This window comes from Dermacentor variabilis, chromosome 3 (assembly GCF_050947875.1).
Source record: "Dermacentor variabilis isolate Ectoservices chromosome 3, ASM5094787v1, whole genome shotgun sequence".
NCBI classification, from domain to species: Eukaryota; Metazoa; Arthropoda; class Arachnida; order Ixodida; family Ixodidae; genus Dermacentor; species Dermacentor variabilis.
In genome coordinates this window covers 121,659,760-121,684,067 of record NC_134570.1, presented here as the reverse complement: position 1 = coordinate 121,684,067, position 24,308 = coordinate 121,659,760, and the positions used below count along the sequence as shown (strand labels likewise).

At 46.3% G+C, this 24,308-nt stretch overlaps 1 protein-coding gene across 1 annotated transcript in view; it reads right to left on the bottom strand.

Moving 5' to 3' along the window:
• Positions 1-1,463: 1,463 nt before the first annotated feature.
• The window catches only part of Gprk1 (G protein-coupled receptor kinase 1), a 126,808-nt gene continuing 103,963 nt past the window's right edge, over positions 1,464-24,308 (bottom strand). Inside the window, exons 11-19 of the mRNA XM_075686275.1 lie at positions 22,283-22,413; positions 21,700-21,794; positions 21,513-21,620; positions 20,215-20,281; positions 16,389-16,489; positions 15,654-15,816; positions 12,277-12,442; positions 11,366-11,499; positions 1,464-10,985 (exon numbers count right to left, since the gene is read on the bottom strand). Coding sequence (XP_075542390.1) covers positions 10,689-10,985; positions 11,366-11,499; positions 12,277-12,442; positions 15,654-15,816; positions 16,389-16,489; positions 20,215-20,281; positions 21,513-21,620; positions 21,700-21,794; positions 22,283-22,413 — 1,262 coding nt within the window. The 3' untranslated portion in view covers positions 1,464-10,688. The remainder of the gene's footprint in view (positions 10,986-11,365; positions 11,500-12,276; positions 12,443-15,653; positions 15,817-16,388; positions 16,490-20,214; positions 20,282-21,512; positions 21,621-21,699; positions 21,795-22,282; positions 22,414-24,308) is intronic.

Genomic DNA, 24,308 nt, shown 5'->3' with positions numbered 1-24,308 from the left:
GTATGCTTTTCTTTGTCTGATGCAGTTGTTCTTAACAGACCCACAAATGGCTCCTGGCAGTGTGGATGAATGTTGTACTTTAGACCTGACGTAAAATAGGTGACCAACAGATTGAGGATGCCCATTAGGATGCTGAACCCATTCACACACACACGCACACACCTCCACACAGTCATTGTCGCAGTAGCTGTTCTGAAGCATACTGACACATGGCCTATCAAGTAGTATGTGCGAGTGTCCACTTATTTTTTCACTAATTATGAGGTTATCTGAACCATTAACAAGCCTTACTAGGCTGCCAACACCTGTCAACACATCAACCACATTGTATGCATTATTCTTGCAAATTACAAACTTGCATACCTGCGAAGTCCAGAATTTTCAGAAATGTTTATGAATGTGGGCTCAAGTTTAACAAAAGATGAGTTCAGTTCACTAAACATTTAGCTCATCAGTCTATGAACCTTCCGTTGCAAGTCTTCTCATGGTGAAAGCGCGCCAAATCGGTATTTGCTTCGAGCTAGATTGTACAGACAATTTTCTGAAGCAGGTGAAATTGGCAACAGCAAGGTTGCCGCAGAAGCCACTGTATTCTTAAAACAGTACATTGCTTGGCAGTGTTTGGTGTTCAAAGTTTGTTGCTCCTTATATGCTATGTAAAACATTGTTATTAATGTGCCCAAGTTTCCCACAAAACGCCTGTGCTAAAGGTAAAGCAATACGAATGCTAAGCCCCCTCCCCCAACCTATGTTGCATGCACGGAACCTCACAAATTTTTAAGTTCCAAGACTGGCATGCATGACTGTATTACAATGCCCACGTTCAGGATGCTGAAGGATGTTGATGCAATGAACTCTCCTCTGTCAATGTGTGCCCAGATTTAAAGCAGGAGGGGGCTCTAGCAAAAATAGAGCCCACAAGCCTACATATTGCTCTTCCCAGTCCACCTGCTGTTCGCAAGCTGCTACTGTTGGGCAGTCACTGTCTACTGCAGTGTATGTGTTATATTGTACAGACTTTCACCAAACTAGGCAATTTTTGGTAACTGATGCATCTGCTGTTGCTGTAAAGCAAATCAATATTTCTAAGCAAGGAGGACAAGCAGTTAAAAGGTAGCTAATGGTGTAAAGGTCTGAAACTTGTGTTTTGTAGCTGTTCTTTGATTGTGGTGCTCTTTCACGGCTCTGAATTTAGAAGCTGAGCCACCACTAGTACGTAGGGTCTTCTTGTAAGGTGTTTATTACTTGACACTAGTGCCATATCTCCAGCAGAGGCAGTACTGTATAATTTACACAAGAAACGAAAGATGTAGGCGAAACAGGTACACATTTGAGCCCCCAGCAAAAGCCTCGTTCATACTCGCTTACCTATGCAACAAAATACTTTGTTTGCCAGTTTCATTTCGTGCCGTAATTTGACTCGCAGACCTTTCACACATAATGAACAAACCAGAGTAAGCAGCTCAAGAGGAGGACATTTGTTTCAGGGTGTCTTTTATTCAAGTATCTACATTCCTAAAAAATAAAAATAACATATAAAAAACAACCTATAACAGCTATACTTCAGGGCACAACCAAGAAACGTATGCTGCAGAAACAATACAAGAGTGGCGAATAAAAACAATGCAGGGATCGCGCGGAGATATATAAATACAGCAGCCACACAGCTCTACAGTATTTTTTGTATTGTTTTTTTTTCTCTTTCTGTACACGACACATAAAGGTTGGTTCGTCTTCCTAGCTTGCCTAAAAACAGTCTCCAAAAGGTCTACAAAAAAGAGAGGCCAGACTAGATTTTGTGGATGGGTGCGCTACGTCCACAATTGAGAAGACGAGGATGGACAAACGAAGCAATTTGCCACCACCCGGCCTTTTTGTTGTTCTCTTTGCACACATACGCACCACGTGTGTACAAAAAAGAAGATGCGGTAGACAAAAAGACAGTGTTCCCCCCACTGCAAGTAAAGAGAAAAAGAAACAAATGTTAAAGCAAGCGGAACGCTAACCAACCCTGCCGATCACACATCTGGGGAAATGTCTACAAGATCCCGAGAAGCCGACATCCCGCTGCAGATCTTGCGACGTCTTTATGACCTCATTTCAGGAAGTTCTATTGCAGCGAGACACTTTGAACATGGATCAGAGCGCTTCCGCACTATTAACTTGGGCGCACATATCGCACACGTGTTCGCCCCGGCAACTGCGAAAGAAGTGTGCGCATGCAAGCTCGACGGCATGTGGAGCCTAATTGGACAGCTAGGGAGTAGGGGGGGGGGGTAGGGGGGGTTCGTCTGTGTACCTTACAGAGAAGCAAGAGCACACAGATGGGAGAAGCAGCCTACAGCAGTGGCCAATGCATTTTGCCCTCTACGATGATAGCAGCCGCACGTAGAAAAACAAGGCTACAAGGTTACGTGTGCCAGCCACATTTTAATTGACGTTGGCTGTGGGGTTCAGTATGCCGGACACAAATCCTTTTGCAACTGAGAAATGTTGAGATTAACTCCCAATAACAAATGTAGAAAAGACCGCGCGTCCGCTTTCTACTGCACATCCCTGAAAGATGTGTAAGCGCACCCGGCACGAAGCAATTGCTAAATCACCCTCCTTTCCAAATAGCCCAAAATAATGCATCATTACGAGTTGGCCACAGCGTGCGGACCTTCAACACTTCTAAAGAGCTGGACTCTATGCAAGGATTATTCATTAAAAACTGTCGATTACTTGGTGGCATGTAGAAGCGCATTTCCAGTCACATGCCTCCACGATGGAATCAATGGCGCAATCAACAGCAGCCGAAGCAACATATGCACCTTTAATAACAGTATTATATCTTCATGACTTTGCACCATATAACGTATGCTCATGATTCTCTTCTGTTGACATTAAACTAAGTAAGCAGTGAAAGTACACCACCTACTCAATATGGCAGCAGTACAAACCAAAGGTACCAGTGCACTCTTATGAACCTACAATTTACAGGCAATGGACTGGGCTTTACTGGCATTCTAAGCAACTAATTATTCATTCTTTGAACTGAAGCAAGCAATTTTTCCCTATCCTTGATGCTCTCTCATAGTTACGTTGGTGTAGTTTTGACTGCAAAAGCTGTGAATATGGCTTGCCAAATTGTGGTGAACTGCACCGAGTGCACTATCTATACTGTGGCAACTACAACTGGTGTCGTGGCATGGTGTCGGTACGCTTGACTATGAAATAGGGCTAGCCATACCATGCTCTCGCTTCTTGTGGGTGCTCGGATAAGTGTGCGTCATTACGTCAACAAGGAAGACAAAAAAATAAATAATTATGAAACGAGCAAAATGACATGATGGTGTCAAACTTGCTCAATGCAGAATGGAAGAAGAAAGAGCAGCCCAGCAACAAGGCCCATTAACACGTGTTAACAGTTCAAGTGGCACTGAAGGTTCAACTAGATCGTCCAGGTACGAATGCCCAGAAGTGGCTGCACAATGCAGAGTCATCTGAATGTACGTCAAGTTGTAAATCCTGTGGAGGAGGCCATGCCAACAGGATCACTTGCAAGGCATGATGCACTGCTGAAACACTGTGCAGCATCGGAGTTTAAAAGGAATTTACGAAGTTTAAGCTTGCCATTTGCTCAATTGTTTTGCTGCTAAGTTCACTTTGAATGACTGACTTTCAGTGACGCAAGTCACGAATCAGAAATAGACAAGCGCTGCAGCGACACCTGACCCAAAGTCGATTTCTCCCACAACATGGGAGACGATCTACGCAAGCGTATGTACAAGACATAGGCCAATTTTGAAATATAATACAGTCGAACCCGGATAAATCGAAATTGGAATAAAATCATGAAATAGTTCGATATATCGATAATTGTAAAGTATGCTTATCTGAAAACTCTGCACGTCTCAGACGGTCTTCAGAGAATGTGAAAAACAATAATTTACTGATCTCGTGCTCGGAGCCACTCAGTGAAAAGATTGAGTGCCATGCATTTATCGATTCCTTGTGGATTGCGTGTATCGGACCAGGCGGCCTTTTGCAATTCTTGAAACAGCGCGGTGATACTCTTTCCAATAATGAACAGCCGCAGGTAGTATGCTTCACTGCACAGTGGTTAATTCTTTTCACTATTAGCATGCTTTTCACTAAGCAAGTCTGGCACTATGGAGCGCAAATAAGACCCTTGCTGCCCAAGCCCCTCATATTTTCAGACATGCAATTTATTCATTTTTTGCTCCACGGTATGTACTACCCTTCATATCTAATGCCATGACAGCATCTGCCAAAGCAGTGCCTTTTCGTCAACAAGAACAATTTCTATCCACGTGAGAAGTGATTGCAGCCTCATTAGGAGAGGTGCACTTGCAGGGGCACAGAGCAGCGTTTAATACATTGAATGTGGTGGTGAATGGAGGTTCGATATACGCGTAGAACAGTGCTATGCTTTTGCATGGAATTTCCAAGGGGGATGTTACAACTGTTCGATATTGGCAACAATTCGATACACCCGGGTTTGATATATCCGGTTTCGACTGTAATGCATAACATTTATTAAAGCAAACGTCTGTACAGAAGCAACTCCCGAGCGATAAAGCTGAATCATCATGCCTGCACGACCGTTTTTGTGCACACCAAATCACAACATAGCTGTCAGTCATGGGCATGTTTCACGGCAAAGCTGTTAAGGGGACTTCCACGAATGTTTTCATGCTACGGCGGTGAAGGCCAATGCGTGCAGCAGCATGCTTGGTATCAAATGTAAATCAAAGAGACAGCAACGCAGCCTGCAGCAGAGCCTCACATTTGCTTTGAAACATACTTATTAAGAGCTACAGAAGTTACCTTGCATATACATCATTCGAATAGACAACAGCTTCTACGTGGGTTTATCTTAGCCAGATTCATAAATTTTGTTTCTCATGTCGCAATCACCCAGCTCTACTTTGGAGGGCCGCTGGGAGGGGCCCAAATCAACAAACATCTTGCAAGTGTTGCGCCTGGGCCTTCTGTCTAAGATCAATTTTAGTTTGGGCAGCACATCGAGCGTCTCATTGTTTGTGTTCCTGCATGACCAGTGTCTCATCGGCATTGGCTTCGGCATTCACAAGCCTGCTGCTAATCTAGGGGGCCGCAGCCCCTAATTACCAGCCTTGCTAGGGGACCTGTAAGGGTGACATCGAGATTTCTGCCCCCCGATGCCCCCTTTTCACACTACAAGAGTGCGAGCGAGAGCTCCATTATACAGCTTCCCAGTCCTTGATGTACGAGCTGCTCGAATTGGCATACATCTGCAAAGTGGGTTTAGCTCTAGCTTTTGCGGTAGCAGCATAAATGCCCTAGAGGCCAATTAGCAAACTGTTCCTTTCCTTGGAATCCTTGGATGACGCCTTTAATTCAGAGGCTTTCTAGGCAAAGTTAAATTCGGACCATGTTGAATTCAGGCCAGTCTCGGAAGGCATGCGAGCATTCACCGCTGCTAGACCAGCAGAAGAGCTCCCTCCCACACTGCCTGGCCTCAAAATGCTGCATCAGAGCAGGCAGTACGAGTAATGTATAGCAGTACCGAGGTTACACAAACCACACCAGCAAGGGATACATCCAGTAGGCCTAGCCGCTGCATACCGCAATCTCAGGTGCGAAACACACTAATTCACCAAAAAGCCCCAGTGACGATGACCCCATCTTTACAAGAAGACAAGTTCTACTCGTGCAACAGCTTTTCTTTTAAAGTGTCACATGGTGTTCCCAAAGATAACATGACTGCCAAAATAAAAAGAGCTACCTCCATGTCATTGCAGTGCACAGATAACACGTAAGCCAGCAGAATCCTCGTCAAATCAGTCTTAAAAATTAAAGGAGGACATTCAGGGAACCACATACGGGAGTGAGTTAATGGGTAGGAAATGGCAAAATATGACGGGTTGATTCCCACCCAGATGTGCTTATGTACATGACTGTCACAGTGACACACTGCTATGTACACACCCACGCACACATGCCTGCACGTGTTTAGGTTCAGGTACAACAAAACGACCTAACCAACATCCAGCGAGTCAAGCAAACAACACAACAGGCTCGATTAATCTCTCGCGTGTGGCAGACGATGCGCAACACACTGCAATGAAGTGTGGCTGCAGAGTAAAACAGTGAGATTGCATAAATGAGTACCGCCGCAAAATGTCACGTCACCGGGAATTCGAGCCAGTTCATGACTGATTTGGACAAGGGCAAAAACTGAGCCACTCGCACCCCCCACCCCCCACCCCCGGCCCTTTCCCTATCTCGACAGATGGCACAAACAACACGAGGGAACACAAAAAACGACTTCACCAGCTACGAAGGAAACAAGCAGTGTTGCGCAACTCTAGGAATGGCATGTTTTTGCACAGACAATCCCCGCCCATGGACTGACTTGGATGCCGCAATTTTTCCGGCACAGTCAGAACAGAAGGCGATAAGTGGAAGCTCAATTTCTTTCTATTTTTTCTCTTCCCCAGCATGACAATTTTCTCACTTCCATTTGATGTTCTGCAGAGTGCAAGCGGCAGAAGAGTCTGGTGGCAAGGGAAGGGAGGTACACAACTTGCAAAGTCAAGCTCTCAGAAACATTTGGAAAAGCACTTGGCAGACTTGCTCCAAAACAAAAGTGTCATACATTTGTACGCACATGATTAAGAAAGGCAAAACTTTTGCACACATTTCCTGCCTTCCACATCTGTTACCCAAGGCTTTCTTGCGAGAGCCTCCAGACATGACATGGCAATACATGCACTACAGCTTACGCCTCATTATGTTCAAAAGTACCAGCCACGATTGGTATCACGTGTACAATGTATGAAATAGTATCTCTCGTCAGACTGTGCTCCACAGCAGCGCCATGGAGCACTTTGCTCGGTTCCTGCTCGTTTTCATGTTTTTTAACCAAGTTGCACAGATTCAATTTCCCCAGAAACTTTGCTTACACAACTGCACCTGTAATGGAAATAAAATGCACAGCACGGCCCAAACGCTACTATTTATATAGGAAGAAGCTTTACACCTAATAGAACACATTAAATGCAAAGGTTAATTTTGTAGCCAGAACCAATAAACTTCAATAAATGTTTCCTCCTACAGTGCGTCTTTCCTAATCTAGCATTCGAGGATGTTTTGAAGCATATTCATTTACAATACTGCATGGGTGAAGAAATGCCCAAGTGCGCCACTGCACCATTCTACGCTGAAGACAGCCAGTGACATCCAGAATCTTTTGATAACTTAACTGGTGCCGCCTAATCATATAACCATGATATGCTTACAGAAGATTGGATCATGTGGCTGAAATGTCCTTCCAGCCAACTTGCTTTCACAACACTCGAAAGATCAAGTGCCTACTCTGTGCGGTACGTGGGGCCCGTTTCCTAGCTGCTTCACGATTTGAACGCACCCGCATGTCTCCGCTGAAGCACGTTGCTCCCACTCGTTTTCATACATTCCATGACAATACATACAACATTATGCATGATCCTATGCATCAAGGAACAAGTCTAACCAACAGCTGCATTCGCTAACAATGTGAAGTCCTTCGCAGGCTCGAGCATGCAACAGAGACTGCGTGTTGAGACAAGACAGTCCCTTCCTCACCCAGTTTATTCGAAAGAGCCCCCCCCCCCCCTCCCAATTAACAGGGTCTGCTAGTTCGCCCCACAATGCCTAGTTAACTAAACAGTTAACATGCCAGGGTACAGAGTGCTGTCTAGCAGGTGAACTGAGATTTAGGCGGGATTCATGTTGAATTAACTGTGGGCAGAGCTAACATCACTTGCCTTTCAAGTCACTATTCGGTGGCAAAGAAAAATCTGTCGTTGGACACTCCATTTAGTTTGCGCAACCTTAAAGCTAGGAAATGTAGCCGCACCTTGTGCTTACCGCATCATGTTTGCCACTTGATTTGTATGCCAGCAATAGAGTGGTTACAAGACCTAAGCTGAGACTGCAATAAAGCAGCAACAATGCTGACTCGACATGAACAGTGACAACTTTAAAGCGGCTAAGGAGAGTGCTTAAGCATCCCCTACGTGACAGAGCCAGACTGGCAGAAATGCTCTATAGTTTTTGTGAGCGCCTTCTTTGAGTTAAGATAATGGTGTGCCGCAAATGAAGCATGCGACCTATCATCCTCACTTGCTATTTGTGGCTATGTTGTGCTCCTAGATGAAAAAGGCATCCAAGGGCGCTATAAAACCACAGCTAGTGTAACCTCTATGGCCTTGAATGCATTGGTGCAGTTATGCAAGAAGCTGAGATTATTCAAGTCACAGTGGCTTAGGATGCTTGCTAATACTGTGTACAAGGTCATTCCAGACAAGGCAGCATGTATAAGCAAGTGAAAGCTTCCAGTTTTTAAAATGTTACCTGCTAGAAAACAAGGAAGTACGCAAGACAGAAGAATTTTATTGAAGGATCTAGGCTGGGCTGCACGTGTTCAACTGCCTCTTGCAAAGCAAAGCAATGGCTGCGCAACACTCAAAATACTCGTCTGGCACATCCTCAGTTAGAAACCAGAAAACCGTTCAAATGAGTCGCTGTAGGGGACTTCTCCTGACAGGCGGGCAGGAGAAGTTCCCTACAGGAGTTTTGCGTTGCCTGATCATGCAACGCAAAACTTTTTCCAACTCCAAGGAAAAACGAACACACGAAAGAGTTGGCCAGGACAGGGCAAAGCTTTGGCATGACCGGAGTGGGCTGTGTCGCGTTTTGCAGAAGATCGAAAAGCTTCGGGCAGACGTAGCTATTAGACGAGGGTCTTGGGGGACCAGTCCCACATTCTAGGGAGTCGTGGCAGCAGCAGCACAACGCACACAAATTGGACTGCTAAGTGTTGCTATCACAGTTAACATTTCATTGCCAAAAGGAAGCAGACCGAGGATGCACAGTCCGTGGCAAGACAGTGCAAGACAGTGGCAGAAGGCAACTGCCCGCTTCTGCCTTTTTGCCGCGTCACCCTCAGTTCCTCCCTTCACGACCGTTGGAAAGAATAGATAGAGGCTGTGGTGTATACTTTGCTGTGTGCATACTGGCTCGTAAAGCAGCTGCAGTGAAAAATGTGCACCGACCCTCTGCACTTCCCAGTGGCCCTACAAAAGAAGGCATGCTCCACACATGCTGGAAAAACCCGACTGTTGTTGCCTGCCCCACCAGGTGCCCGCCCTCCCTCTCGCATACATGCCCAAACGAGAAGGTAGGCTAGGAAAAGAAAGAAGACCACAGAAGCACACAACTGTTAAAACATTTTCATCACAAACGTTGTGAGCAGGCGCAGATGCAACTAACCCCAACCTGTACCTTACAAGTGTGGAGCGGCCCGTCAGCTGACAATGTATCCCCCTAGGCGCTGAGTGCGTAATACACTAAGTGTCAGGCAATAGACAGTGGGAAAGACGGACAGCGTGCGAATGGGGAAACACCGCATGGCCGCCAGCAATAGGAGAGTTCCACAAACAACCTTGTTGGACCACACCACCACACTCGCACAAATGGTAAGGAAAGGGAGACGCACACTGAAATGGACACCGAGAAGGCTCGTCACACACCCTATGTACAACACTCAACCTGCGGCGTTTCGGCCTTCCACACTTTTCGACATCGCCAGCGGGAGATGTACGCAGCTAACCCGAGTGTACACGCTCGCCCTATGTACAGTCAGTATATTTACACGCAAGCGTGTGGACACCACCGATGCTTCTTTCACTACAGCACAAGGCAATTAGGAAAACATGAGGAGCAGAGAGAGAAATGACAGAAAATGAAAACTGGGAAAGAAACATGGTGGGGGAACTAACACAAATGTTGTGTGGCTGCCATGAAAAGTGCACATCGCACATCGCATCACACGCACACAAAGCCTTCTTTTGTGAAACCCAGTGACCCAAGAGTGTTGTCAACAGCTCTGCCTTTGCACTACATCTGGTTAGAGTGCATCGTAAAAGAAAAGCAAGCAGTTCTCGTCGGACAACCATGACAGCTGCTGGGGCAGCGTGCCACCTGTTCACCCGCACGAAGGCATCACTGCTGCCGCCTCTCGCCAGAATCGACTTGCATCTGCTGTTGCTGCGAGTAGCACACTCTCCGCTCAAGCACAACTCGAGGCCCCGGTTTCTGTGACCTTCTCTTGCCACCCGTGTTTGCCACATTAATAAGTTAAAAAAAGGACATGTTACAACAACAGTCTCTTATTTCGCCCCAGCCCTTGACCCCCCATTGGTCCTTAAAATGCAGTCACAGCCTCCCTGCCGTGGATGGCAGGGGAGGAAAATGACGTATTCCCCTTAACACAACTGTCAGGCGGTGGCCTCGTGCCTGTCTGCAAGCACAGTGCAACCGTGACGGCAGCCTGTAAAAACGCAGGGGTTCTCGCCAACACCGGCGTTTCTTCACACGCAGGTTGTCGGTCGGTGTCGCCAGTGGCAGGCAGCACCGGTGCGCATGCCGGTCACGAGCAGCGCTGCCTTGCCGGAGCACAACGACACACCGCTCGCCGCATACGAGCAGCAGACAATGCGGAGCACCATCCAGCAACTGCGACGTCCTGCCGTACCCGTGCCCGTGCAAGTACCGCCAACCGAACCTCGCCTGGCGTGACGGAGCCGCGCCGCTCGTGCCCGCATCGAGAGACACGAGGGAGAGAAGACGGGGAATGCCGAGCGATCCGACGCTTCTCAGTTGCCGTTGCGCGCAGGCGGGGTTGCCGTGCCGCCCGGGGTGGAGCCCAGCAGGTTGTTGCGGTTGTCAGTGGTGCCGTAGATCTTGCCGGCCTTTTTGGCCATGGAAGCGAGCAGCTCTTGGGAGTCCTTGAGGGTGGACCGGAGCGACAGGAGCCATTCCTTGAGGCCGATCTCGTCGGGGTTGGTCAGCACCACCTTGGTGTCGCCCTTCATCTTGAGCACAATGCACTGCTCCCCTTTCACTTGGACGTAGTCCGAGCACACGTCTTCCAGCTGGTCCATGAAAATCAGCTGCAACGGCCGAGAATACAACGCCGTATTACACTAAGCTGCAGGATGGTGTAGCCTTGGATGTGGGTACAGAATTAAGCAGCACATCTGCTTGGCACTGTTGGTGACAAGCAGACAACCCTCCCTCCCCACCCCATAAAATAACTATAACAAACAGAAGAAACTCGAACTGAAAATAGCATAAATCCTAGGAAACAGGATTTAGCATTTCCAAGGTCCGAAGTCAATAATGTTAGACTGCCTGTTCAAGTAGTAAGTGACACCTAAGGTTTTACTCTCTGCTGGCTAGCTGCATAAAGTGCTTTAAAATCACTACCGTTATAAAGGTTGCCAATGTATGCAACATAATGGTCAAACATGTGCACTCCTGTGCTTTTTACCTCTGGCTTGGCACTGCTGGATTCCATGTGAAGTTCCAAGCGATTTGGGTACAGCTTCCCGTAACGAGTCTGGAAGGCAGATGCGAATGGTCCGCCCAGCTTCTTGATGTAGCCGTGGATGATGCAGTCGGACTCTGTAATGGTCATAGTAACACACACTCTTCTGTAATGGTCATAGTAACACACACTCTTCACTTAAGGTGAACTCCACCAGTCAGCTTAAAGCTGATTTTTCGCTCTGGTCATTCTCACTTTGCCTTGCTTCCACAATTGCTTAATAAAAAACAGACTACTGCTTGGAAATGTCAAGAGTGCAGCGTACAGAACCACTGGTTTGTGTTAACTATTGCACCAAATTTTCGATGTAATTTCCTGCCTACAAAACGAGCAACATAGAACCAAAGCTGCAGGAACAGAAGTACGAGTCCAAATGAACAATGTTGTTGCTATTATTATTATTATTATTATTATTATTATTATTATTATACATAATTATTAGAAAATTGTGCGGTTTAGCATCTTGAAACTGCACAATGGGTTACGAAGGCCACCATAGTGGGGGACTTCGGGTTAATTTTGACCACGTGCGGGCTCTGCAAGGTGCACCCAAAGCATGGAACACGTGCATTCTCGAATTTTGGCCCCATTGAAATGTGGCCGTCACAACAGGGAATCGAACCCATGGCATCAGGCTCAGCGACGCAACGCCCCAGCTGCTAAGCCACTGTGGCAGAGTTGAATAGAACAACACAGTAACTCCGAGAGAGAGTGTTAAAGAAAAATGTTAAGGAATGACGTCGCTGCATGAAATGACATCAGAAAACCCAATAAAAAATTAGACTGAAGCACACGGAAGCAAATGCACAACCTACTAGATGCCAAAAGGAACAGACAAAAGGGAGTTCAGTCACCTTTTTCATCTTGGAACTTCATCTTCATTTTGGTCTTCTTTTTCTGTTCCAGCTTGTCTGCCTCCTGGTTGACCGTATCAAAGACTGTCTCGGCAATCTCCTGCTGCCATCGCTCGGAGATCACCACAGGAAAGTTCTTGTACAGCTCCTGGTCTGCTTCCGTGAGCTGCGACAAGAACGTAAAAATGTCATGTAACTCTGGAATGCTCATACACGCATGCAGTGGCATGTCAGCGTTAGATAGGCTGCACTCACTGAAAATTGCCCGAACGTGTAAAACATTTTGCTGGTCCTGTACCCCTTTCACACATAGCAGGCAACACTGTGAAGGCTAGAGGGACTGCTCTCTCTGCTCGCATTCATGACCAAAAATATTACTTCACAAATATAAGAAAAACATTCCGTACACGTCATGTAATTCTATGCAGCATGAAGTCTCATACATGTTACGTCACAAAATATGACAGTATTATTACATAAGAGGCATTGCAGATCTGAACGTATTTATCACCAAATGAGCAGAGAGACATATTCTGCAATCAGCGGACCCAGCAAACTGCTTGTACTAGCAACCAAAACGTGGTAGGTCAGATACCAAAGCACGAAACGTGTACAAATGATATAAAAATTTGATGCAACTTTAGTCAAGAAGTTGTAGCTGTAATACATGAAGTAGATATTCCGTGGAAAGCGTCATAGATCAAAAACAACTGCACTGCTAAATGCATGGAATGAGGCTGCTATGGCCATACTACTTCGAGCATTGACTGTTAAGTATGAAACCCAGCATTTAAAAAAAAAAATCTTGGCTGGTATAAATGTAGCACTTTCTTCCATTCAGTTCTATGACTTTCGTATCATACACTGCTCAAGGAGGAGGCAGGCAGAGCACAGCTCAGACCACTGACAAAGCGTAAAGAGGAAAGGATTAGAATAAAACGGCTCTGTTATCCCAGCCCTTTTATCTTTTGTCAATTTCGAAAGGTGTATTGCACATTCATGTCTCTGCTGAGCTTCACGCAAGTCACCCAAAATCCACCAGCTAGACACACAATCACGACAAAGAAACTGATTTCGTAAACACATCTCAAATTGAAGAAGCCATTTTTTTGCAGCTACCAGGGTTGGCTGCATAAGCACGCTCCAGGCACGACAAGACGCTGGCTTTAATCATGAGAAGGAATGGTAGCTTTGACACGCACAACAAAGTCAGCTCAGTGTGTTTCCAAGCAGGACCAAGCAGAATGCCACCACCATGCTTTTTAATGCGATCCGCATTCTCTGGGAACTGTACCCACTTTGCGGTATGTTTGCATTTAACCTCTTTCCCAGCCCAACTTGGGTCATTGGGTATGCACCCCAGAATATGTGCAATCAGGTATGTGCCACTGAGATTATGCTCATTCCTGGCCAATCCCTCAGAATGGGTACGTGTCACATAAAAAAAAAAAGAAGTCTTTAAAATTTCTGCCGTGCTGGGCGGAATAGAACTCGCTTCACACAGGTTCATCAAACACAGCAGCCCAACACGCTCTGGCACGCTGCACCACGAATGCGCGTGGGCCGCGAGGTAACAATTGCCAGTGTTCATGTGCACCGGTGGACCACGCATCTCAGAGGTCACACGCGAACTTTGTAGCAGTGACACCAGATGGCACAGTGTGTCCAGAACGAGAGAGGAGCCTGGCTGCAGCACACGCCTCATACATGACACATTTGGTACCACTACAGTGCTTCAATGCTCACTGCATTAACATCTACATTCATCGTGAAATGGGTGCTGCCGGAATTTTTTTCATCCAGGGATATATCCCATCATATGCAGAACGACAGCTGGAAAATGATAACAGACTTTATTTCTGCGGGATTTTCTTCCCTTGCTTTTCTTTGCCACAGCACAAAAACTCAGTTCAAAACAATTCCCGAGAGATACCCCACCTCCAAAAGGTAACCCACCCTTGACTAAGCTACCGGCTTAAAGAAAGTGAACGTTACCCACCTGAAAGTTACCCACCGCAGTGAAACTTAGCCCACCTCATATTTTCACTTCATTCTGTCTCGATTTTGGGTGGGCTATCTCTCGGGATTTTATGGTAGGCAAAAACAAGCGGGCGAGACAAGTGCCCCACGGAAATATTAACAAGGTCCACTTTAGCAGTGTCATTGTAGCATGCACGAGTCGAACTGTGCAGCTGAGCTAGGATACATAAAAAAAAAACAAGGCAGAATCATAAAGGCTGTGGGAATGCTTCAAATTTTGGACACTTCTGCATCTAATCAAAGTAGTATTAAATTTCCTCAAACACTTCAACATGGTCAAACATACAAGGTCTGTTTGATACACCTGCATCAGCTGAACCAGTTCACGAGGTGCTGCACCCTGCCATGTGGTTCAGTGGCACACCAATCGCGCTATCCAAACCACGCTGTTCATTTCAAGAGGTGCAGCGCTGGTTCAGGATTTGTCGACACCCTCCCTACTGTCAGTGCCCCTGTGGTGCAGACAGGCAGATGTAAAGCAGCAGCAGCACAGCAGATGACGCAGTACACGGGCACAAGAGCTGTTGAAACCACCGCTTACGCGCGTCTGCTGTGTCTACACCACGGAGTAAGACATTTAGGAGGGGAAACTCCTGTCAGCGCGAGCGAGCGCGGGCAACCAGATAACGTCACAATTGTTGTATGCGCCGACGGCGCCATGTACAGTGGCGGCGCCATGCGGCGCGTCGGAGAAGCCGCAGCGAAAAAAAAAAAAAATGCAGCGCCCGGGCAGGCCGCTCCAGCGCGCTCTCAACGGTGGTAATTTCTTTCCAGGCCGCCAGAACGATAATGGCTCCGCGGGCTTCTGACTTTTTCTGGTCGCCACAAACAGCGGAGTTTCCACTCCTATATGTTTCTTGCTCCGTGGTCTACACAATGTCGGGTGTACTTACGCCTCAAAAACAGATCATACCTGCTGTTCGGGACCTCTCAAGCTTACTTGACGGCGCACATTAGGAGGGCAAAGCATTACACCTGCACTGCTTCTGCACCCCTACATTCGTTGTGAGTGTCGCATTGTGCCTGCCCCGTTGAAATCGAGCCGAACAATTTTCTTCGCTTCTCGTGCCTCGCAGTGAACTGGTTCCCGGCACTGCAGGTGAATCAAATGGACCTACAGCACTGTCGAAATTATTGGTGCCTGCCTGCCAGGAAAAAGGGCCCAAGCAGATAGTCCATCGGCCACTTCAGACGCTTGTTGTGATTGTATTTTGAGCCGCACATAGTAATGGCCAATCTGTAGGTAGTAAAGGCTGATGTGCTCGGTGTAGTGCAATCACATTAGCCTGATGACAGAGCAAACGCCCCTGTTGGGAGTGCAACAGCTGTGCCCCCACCTTGATGCCCTTGGTGTCCTCCTCATCGAAGGAGCCAATGTCGAAGGCATCGGCTGCATTGACCTCCCCGCGCGGAGGTATGAGAGGAGGCGGGTACCTCTGGAGGTACACTAGCTGCCAGTCCATGCCACTGAAGAAATTGTGGCTCTTCACCTCTTCAGCTCTGAAAGTGCACAGGAAAAGGGCACGTTGGCCACACGAACAACACTTGTAACAGGCTAAGCTGTCTGCACAAATACACTAAGAAGCTATGGTGTAACTAGACATTACAGAAGGGGGGGAAAAAGTCAGTTTGCAGTGTTTCCTCAAACTTGTACTTTCGTTAAGTGAAACCCACGAGGTAACAAGCGTTTATATAGCAGGAGAAGACCAACAAAGAAGAGCTACAAACAGAAACAGAAATAACGAAGAAGAAAATTGTACAGTTGCACTCAATATGAGCTGCAGCATGGTGCTCGTGGTCGAAAGAGCTTCAGGGCTGCACAGGGGTGTCAACATAGAAAAAATATTGGTTTAATAAATACCATTAGTCGGAACGGTGCTTATTTCTTTCAATTCTTGTGCGTCAGCACCACCATGCAGTCTTGGAACCCCTTTAAGTATGGGCACCATGTTGCCACTCATATTGAATATGGCTGTATCATTCTAAGGCACCATAAACTAGAGGGCGTCTTCGGAGTAACAATAGAGAGAGAGAAAACACCACTGACGAGTGCAAGTAACAAGATCACTCACCCCTGACCCCTGCAACCGAGTCGCTTGTCCACGTCCCGTTGTAGCAGTCCCTCGAGAAGCAGTTTCAAGTCACTTGAAAAGCTTTCGGGGAGCTCCACATTCTGCAGCAAGGAACGAAAACAGAATGAGTCATGATTGTGTCAGGCACTTCACTTGCAAGGCCACAGAAACACCGAGCTACTTCATTAAAATGACATTTAGGACTAATATTTTGTAGATGTTCCTTTCTTTCATTATTCTGGCTACAATTCTTTCAACAAATGATAGAAAAACTGTGTACGAAACTGACAGTCTGAAAGCCCACATAGTGACAATGCATCATGCTTTGCCAAGCAGTTCAATCACAAGTTGAGCACTGTAATGAAGAAACTTTCTTTCCTTTTGCTTTATAATACTTACTTTATATTAGAAGAAAGTTACTGCTGAAAAATGAAATTGAATAAAAGCTTTTTGATTAACATTTACAGGACTGTAAAAGACGTGAAGCTATGAAATAAACTTTTTAAAAATACAAATAGTATGAAATGGCTCAACACATCTATTCATTGAACAATCGTATTACATTCACCTGCATTTTGCAGAACATCTGCAGGCGAATTACAATTTTTCTCAATCTGTGCATACAGCTGCAGCACTGAGAAACTGTCAGGACAACCCTTACCACCACCTCATTCACAGTGTGAAAGCATGCAACACTTCTGCACCCACCAAAAAAGGGGCATTTTTCACAACCAAGCATGTCTTTCAATAACTGCACTGTCAGTGAGCCAGACAGCGACAACCATCACAAGGGGGCTAACTTAGCATGCAGATTGCACAGTCATTTCTACAAGGATTGCTCAAAGCTTATGGGGATTTCAACTAACAAGATATGAATGAACAACTGTGGCACGATAACACTTTCAGGTGACATATGCTGCGTAGTTAGCAAGCAAATGCTATTTTATTTTTTTGATATGCATAACAATAGAGGTGGGATTAAAAGCAAGTTACTTTTACTTTTCAACACGGCCTTCTATGTGCTCAACAGATGTCCCTTTCATTACTATGCTGATGACTTCAAAGAATAAATATTGTGCATGCTACTGAACCCAGAAATGCATCCCTGCTTTCAATCCCCCATCAGTGCTGAAATTCATTCTATCACTAGGTGATTCAAGCAGTCTGAACTAAAGGAACATTGCTTGGTTCGAGATCCAGTGACTATGGAAGGTGAAAAATGCAGTCAGTTCAACCTATAGATTTTTTTTTCTTTCCGTGACACATTTTTCCACGAGTCACATAGGAGCATGCACTCTTGTGCTGCAGCAGTAAACCAGAGATGAGCCAACTACAATGTTTTAATGCTATCACAGGTCTCTAGCTGTTCTTGAGCATGTCATAATACAACACACTGTTAATACACAGCCCCATAAGCATGTAATGCCCAGCCATTGGGTCCTTATGGTCTCGGAAGAATCATGAACCCAACTTTACTCTCTGTGATGCTTCTTGGAAGTTCATGGCAAGCAAGGCATAATGTTTCATTCTATAACAACTTCTTCAATGTCTGTCTTTTGTGTAGTATTAATACTGAGTCTGGCGCTGTCAAGGAATGAGCCTGGCCAGAGCAAGAAGAATCAGATGAATTTCATGCTTGCTTGAGTGACAGACAGGTGTCTCCAAGAGGCTTCAACAGCCTGCGATGATATTTGCAGGATTATTGCTCTTCATTCCCAAAAAAGGACACTACTGAGGAGCCCTCGGTGCACTCTACCAAGGAGGCGGCAATGTTTAAAGAGTGTGCTGTCAGACGCTTCTATTTTTAAAGTCTGAGTAATAAGTAAGGCATTACATTATGCCATGGTCTTTCAATGTATTACAGCCAAAATGCAGCTACTCTACGAGTGCACCTTCAAATATTATCTTCTTTCGGTATTTTTCTCACCAAAAACTGCCTTCAATGCATGCACTGCAGCTGTCGTGGCGTCAACCTGTCTTTTGCAAGAGAGTGATGTTTAATAGAACTTTTCACGAAAGATAAAATTGCGGAAGGCCACTGACACAGTAAAGTAAATGAATTATGTCTTGTACACCATAAATGCTGCAGCTTGGTGAAAAATAGGAGGCACTCTAGCATAGGCATCACGTCCATTGCTGCAATGAGTTTAACAGAAAAGGCTCACATCACAACGTGCATGCACTGGCACGGCCGTTGATGTGATGTTGACGAAGGTGACATTTGGGCAAGAAGGATGGCACAGATGGCAGTGCTGAGGTGGTGCGGAGATACTGCATCACCATAAAAAACTCATGGAGGTGGTAGCAATGTAGAATGGAGTGCGGCGCTCTTGCTTGCAAGGTTGGTGGGTGCCTGGACGTTCGTCGGTGGGTGCTTGGAAATTCGTCGGTGGGTGCAAGGCTAGGGAGATGGCAACAGTAAAGTTCAGTGAACTCCAATGTAGCGGTCACCACTGATGGACCAACACCTATGTCGAAATCTGTGAGCACTGAAGTAAAAAGTTGAAGGGATGGCAGAAAGTTGCTATCCTCCACAGAATTGGTATTTCTACTGGATAAAATCCTTCATGCATTGTACAAGGTTACAAATTGCAGCTCCATCACAAGTTCCGGCTGTAAAGGAACCATCAGCTCCATAGTGTCTTTTATGGGGTATGCTGCTAGGCCGGCAATGCAGTTTTCCATGCATTCAGAAGCGCTTTTTGAGTCTCGGTGCACTGCAGTCTATGCTGTGAATAACTGAGAGAGCAAAGGAATGAGTGCACGACAAATACCGGAAGCACGACAAAGAGGTTCCACTCCATTCTGCCAAAAGCCACATTCAGTGAGACGGCAGCTGGCTTCCGCAGGTAGCCACTCCATGGCCAGTGCAAGTTATTGAACTGGTGAGGTGGGGTCTAGGGTCTCGAAATGTAGCTCCAGGAGTGGATGGTAGGAAGCAGCATAAAAATTCGTCAATGTTGCTCGCAGCTCCTCATGGGGACTTGGCCTTGGTGATGCAAAGTTCGAGGTAGCACACAAGGCCAGATTGTAGGAGGTAAAAAGCATGCCACGCCTTAATCTCCTGGATGTCGACAATTTTCAGCTGCAGAACAACCTCAAACTGTGAAAACACGTGCCAATGAATCACGAATTGATGGCAGAAGTGAAAGTTGGAATCTCGACTCTGGCCAGTTTGTTGTGGCAGTGTGCGATTGCACGGAGAAACACGGCTCTTTGGGTCATCACAAATGTGGAAGTCACTAGCATGGAGACTGTGGCCACATCTATTGAAAAGCACTGGCATAGATCCGAGGTAAGTGGCATTGCTGTGCCAAGCCTTAAGGTCAAACATTCACTTGTGCATGACGCGCATCATTATGGATGTCCACCTCTTCATCAGTGAGATGTGCCTGAAGGCCATGTCACTCACTACTCCAGGAATATGGATTTATTCTCAGAGTGTCCATGTTTGAAGCCGCCCAGTAGCGACTGAAGTTAGTTCTGCCAAAAACGAAATCAAGTGTCTGTCTCTTTTACCACACCCTCATTCATAACTCAAAAACAGTTGTTGCACTCTTGCAAGGGGTTAGCACTTTTCTCTTATGCAATGACAGTGCACAGATGTAAACACAAAATCTGTTCGATGTTTTAAATTTATTGCTAATATTCAGGGCCACAAATGGGCATACTATTTCTTCCTACATGAGCTGTGTACTTAAGGGGAATAGCTCCAGAGACATGCTTTCTGCACCGAACCTTCAAGAATTCTTGAACCACACCACCACAGTGGCAGCTGATATTGCACCTTGCTTGACGAAAGCAGTCAGAAAAACAAAGCACTCACCATGGTCAAGGTCATTCGGTCGATTTCATGCTTGTCTTTCGTTTTATGTTGCCGAAATGGACTATGCCTGAAGCAAGACAAATGAGTGGGAGATTAGCATTTCAGGCATTCCAAGTTTCAAGCAAGGGCGATAGAAGCAACATGATCTTCGAAACTGGTAAACCAACGCATGTTCTACGCAGTGAAAGAAAGTACCAGCAATCTTCACAGTTTGCAGATGCATACCAGCTGTTCTTTGGATTACATAGATCCTCTAAAGTGCCTGCAATAAATACAGACAAGCCTCTATATAATGAGCACTGATATAGTGAATTATTTGGATATAACGAAGTAAATCTAAAATTAGCAAAATTTTTTGCCAATATCAGAGTGTATGCTTATAACAAGTGTCAGATACAAAGAAGGTATTGTTCTGTGGCATCCAACTTCATTCTAACGAGGTTCAAGCACTGAGCTTTCACCATTTAGACTTATAATACTTGAAAGATATTGCTTGCACAGCAAGTGACACCATGTAATTAGCGACTTATCAGAGTTCTACAAATTAGTCCCTTAATCAGTTGCTTCTGAGCATTTGTTCCAATGCAACACTGAAACCGGCACCACTTCAGGCTGCCCGCCCCGAAATGTGCAATAGAAACCACTGGAATTGTATGTAGTATCTGCTCGAAGAGCTCTTGTCCAGTGGTGTATTGCAAGACAAAACTGTTTGGAATACAAATTACTTGGCTGTAAATTGGTTACAAATTACAGAATACTGGTTACTTGGTGTACAAGTACTGTCTACTTCTTCGAATAATCCAGCCGAAGTGATGGTATCGCACTTTCTACCACAGGTGACAATTACCTTATCCCAGTGCAGGATTGGGTTACTTGGTACTGCATATTATGAGGCGTTTGCAGCACTTAGAACAAACAGAAATTGGACACGCAGAGTGCTCTGCACATCTACATTTGGTTGTCTCTATCCTGAGCACTGCAAAGACCTTGTTACATTAAAAATTATCTGCCTAGTTCAGAGAGAGAGAGAATGAACAGCTTTTATATTGTGTACCATAATATGCTACAAGCACATCGCAAAGTTTGAGTGAGAGCTATAAAGCAGCTGCTTCCCCATTCATAAGCTCAAGTCCTACCAAACTGCCCAGTGCGAGTTGTGCGTGCAGCCTGCTACAGTGTAATTTGCTCCCGTCCATTAAATTGGCGGTAAAAATTTTGCGATGCCCAGTGTAAGCTCTCAAAATTGAATGTGCCGGCTGCATTTTCGTCAGCTCAGGATGGACAGCGCGGTGGCTCACCCCTTGAGCAGCTTGTACAGCATGCAGCCTAGCGAGAACCAGTCGGCACTGGAATCGTAGGCTGTGCCTTTGGAGAGCACTTCAGGTGCCATGTAGCCATGGGTGCCCCTGCACGAGAGACGCACGCACACATCAGCAGAGCCTAAAGAAACGAAGAAAGGCAAAGGAAAAAGGAAATAATACCCACACGCTAGCATGGGGCTTCTTTTTTGAAAAATCACAGGCCAAACCGAGGTCCGATATCCGTACGTGCCCGTGCTCATCTAGAAGGATGTTGGCCGGCTGTGTAATGAAAATAAAACCTTTCATGAGAGGCTGACACATAAGCAAATGGAAAGAATAATCAGCCAGAAACAGTGAATTTGTGCAACCATGTACTATGGATCTTCGCATGCTATCAAACTGCTCCAAGACTTCCTTTCTGGCTGCAAAATGCAGCAAAGGTATGACAGCAAGGAGCTATCAGAAATGCACACTTGTCATTGGTACTCTCCTTCAAGAGCTATAGGCACTTGAGTGTTATTCTGCTATGAAAATAGCCTATTATGCAATAGTTTGTGTTCCACACTTAACTCCTCTAAATCACATGTTTAGTAATGCACTGGTTGATGTTACAGAAGTGCTGTTACACCATATGTCACATACCACATGCATTTCCAGTGCCCCTTGTGCTGAAACCAAGTGCTTAGGAGATCACAGTCACTAATGGACTGTTTGCAACTCAGAGGTGCCGCGAAAATGGGGCTCTGTCACATGTTGAGGTCTCTCACCTTAAGGTCACGATAGACAACGTATCTCCGATGCATGTGCTCCAAACCGAGAATCACCTCGGCTGCATAAAACCGCATCTCCTGCTCCGTGAACACCCCATGTTGAGAAAGGTGGTAGTGCAGGTCCCCCCCTGCACACAAACAATACATCGCAGTGAGCACAGAAGTGCTCTTTTGTCAAGTGTGTGGGTTGTGTATTAAAATCTACATAGATCTACTGCAGAATGTCTCAGTGACCAAGGCATTCTGTTACCGAGCACAAGGTCCCTGGTTCTGTCCCTGGTCATGGCGACCACATTCCAAAGGGGTGGAATGAAAAAACACTTCTGCAGTGAGCACACATTGAATAAATTCAGGTGGTCAAAATCGCGAGCCCTGCACCACAACACCTCTCACAGCTTGTGCGTTGCTGTGGGAAACCAGAATAACTAACTAAATAAAATATTGACTTTCTCAGGGTAGGAAAAGTGGTGCTGTTTGTTGCCAGAGTTTTTAGGACAGACAGCAGCACTTGTTCTCTCACTGAGAAAATTATGTTTATTTTTTTTTTCCAGCCCAAGCATCACTGCAAAACACAGGGCAATTTATTCTGGACAAGGCATGGTATTAAACACAAGTGCACCTGTGCATGAAATGCGAGCACAAATGACTCAATAGGATGGCAAGAAAAGCCAGGATGAATGCTTGTGCCTAGTGGTTTGAATTTTAAAGGAGTTGCAGTCTCACCCGAAAGGCAAAGCATCGAATGTGATAGCAAATTATGAAGTAAGGATAGTAATATGAAGTAAATATAAACATTGGTGGCCGAGGCAGTGCTGGCAGGTTCTGTGACGGCAGCGGTGGTGGTTCACTTTCAGGTGACATCGCTCCACACTCTGCAAGAGGTCAGGTCCATATATACAGCGGATTTAACGACGTCCAGTCCCCTGAGAAGTTTTTGGACCGGCTGGAGACGTTTGCTTGGTCAATGGTGCCGCTGCCAACAAAAGGCTTATCCACATTGTGCCCGCCGCTTTGGTGTGCAGCGCAAAGTTGTGGCGGCGCTTCGTGACCACGTTTGCGTTGTGGGGGGAATTTACAGCAGCCTTCACTGCAGAATTCTTTTCTATTGACGCGAAGGACTGCTTAAAACGAGAACTCAAACTTTGCAAGCAGCACCCCAGATGAAAATTTTAAATAATTTATTTACACCATCGTGGCCTGTTATGACCGAATCAGCAGCAAGGTGTCGGAATCAGACAAGGCTGACTGCGTGTTGTGGCAAATGGACCCGCAACTGCAAGACTTAGCAGAGGGCAAACAGTTCATCAATCTCGCCGAGCTGGTTAAGGCAGCCAACGGCCTCATGGAGCATGCTTGGAGGCAGTTGCAGTACAAGCCGCCACCACAGGTCTGCGTACTGGCCCGCGCCGCTGCTACGAATGGAACGAAATCGGGTATTTCCGATCACAGTGTCCGGGGAAAAGGGAGGCGGTAGGTGCCACACTGGTCGGCACCTACGTGACTGCGCTGCAGGTGGTAGTTTCGGCTGGCCAGAGGGAGCCCCTCTGGAGGTGTGGATCGGGAAGACTACGTTCCAAGCCCTACTGGAGACAGGCTCAAGCATGCGTCCACTTGGAATGCCAGGGGCAAAGGTAGCAGAGGAGACGGGCACGAAGCTCAGGACACAGGTGCGTGCACTCCACGTGGCAACAGGATGGTCCCAGTCTACCACATCCCTAAAGTGCAAGATCCAGTGGGCCATGAGCAGCCGCAACCAGCGCTTCCTGTGCGTGCCAGGCCTATGTTGGGACGTTGTTCTCTACAGGGACTTTTTGACTGCAACAGGCATCTCTATGCATGTAGAACAAGGGAGATGGACTGTTGGCACCAACCCGCAATGCATCGTGCCGCTCACTAAGCGCAACAAGGGTCCAGCCACAGTGCTTACAACAGAGAAAGTTGGAGCGTCTTACCACTCCACTCTCTTCGAAGAGGTTCTTGTAGCTCCTGACACAAGAAACAGCATTCCAAACAAACGGGGGCA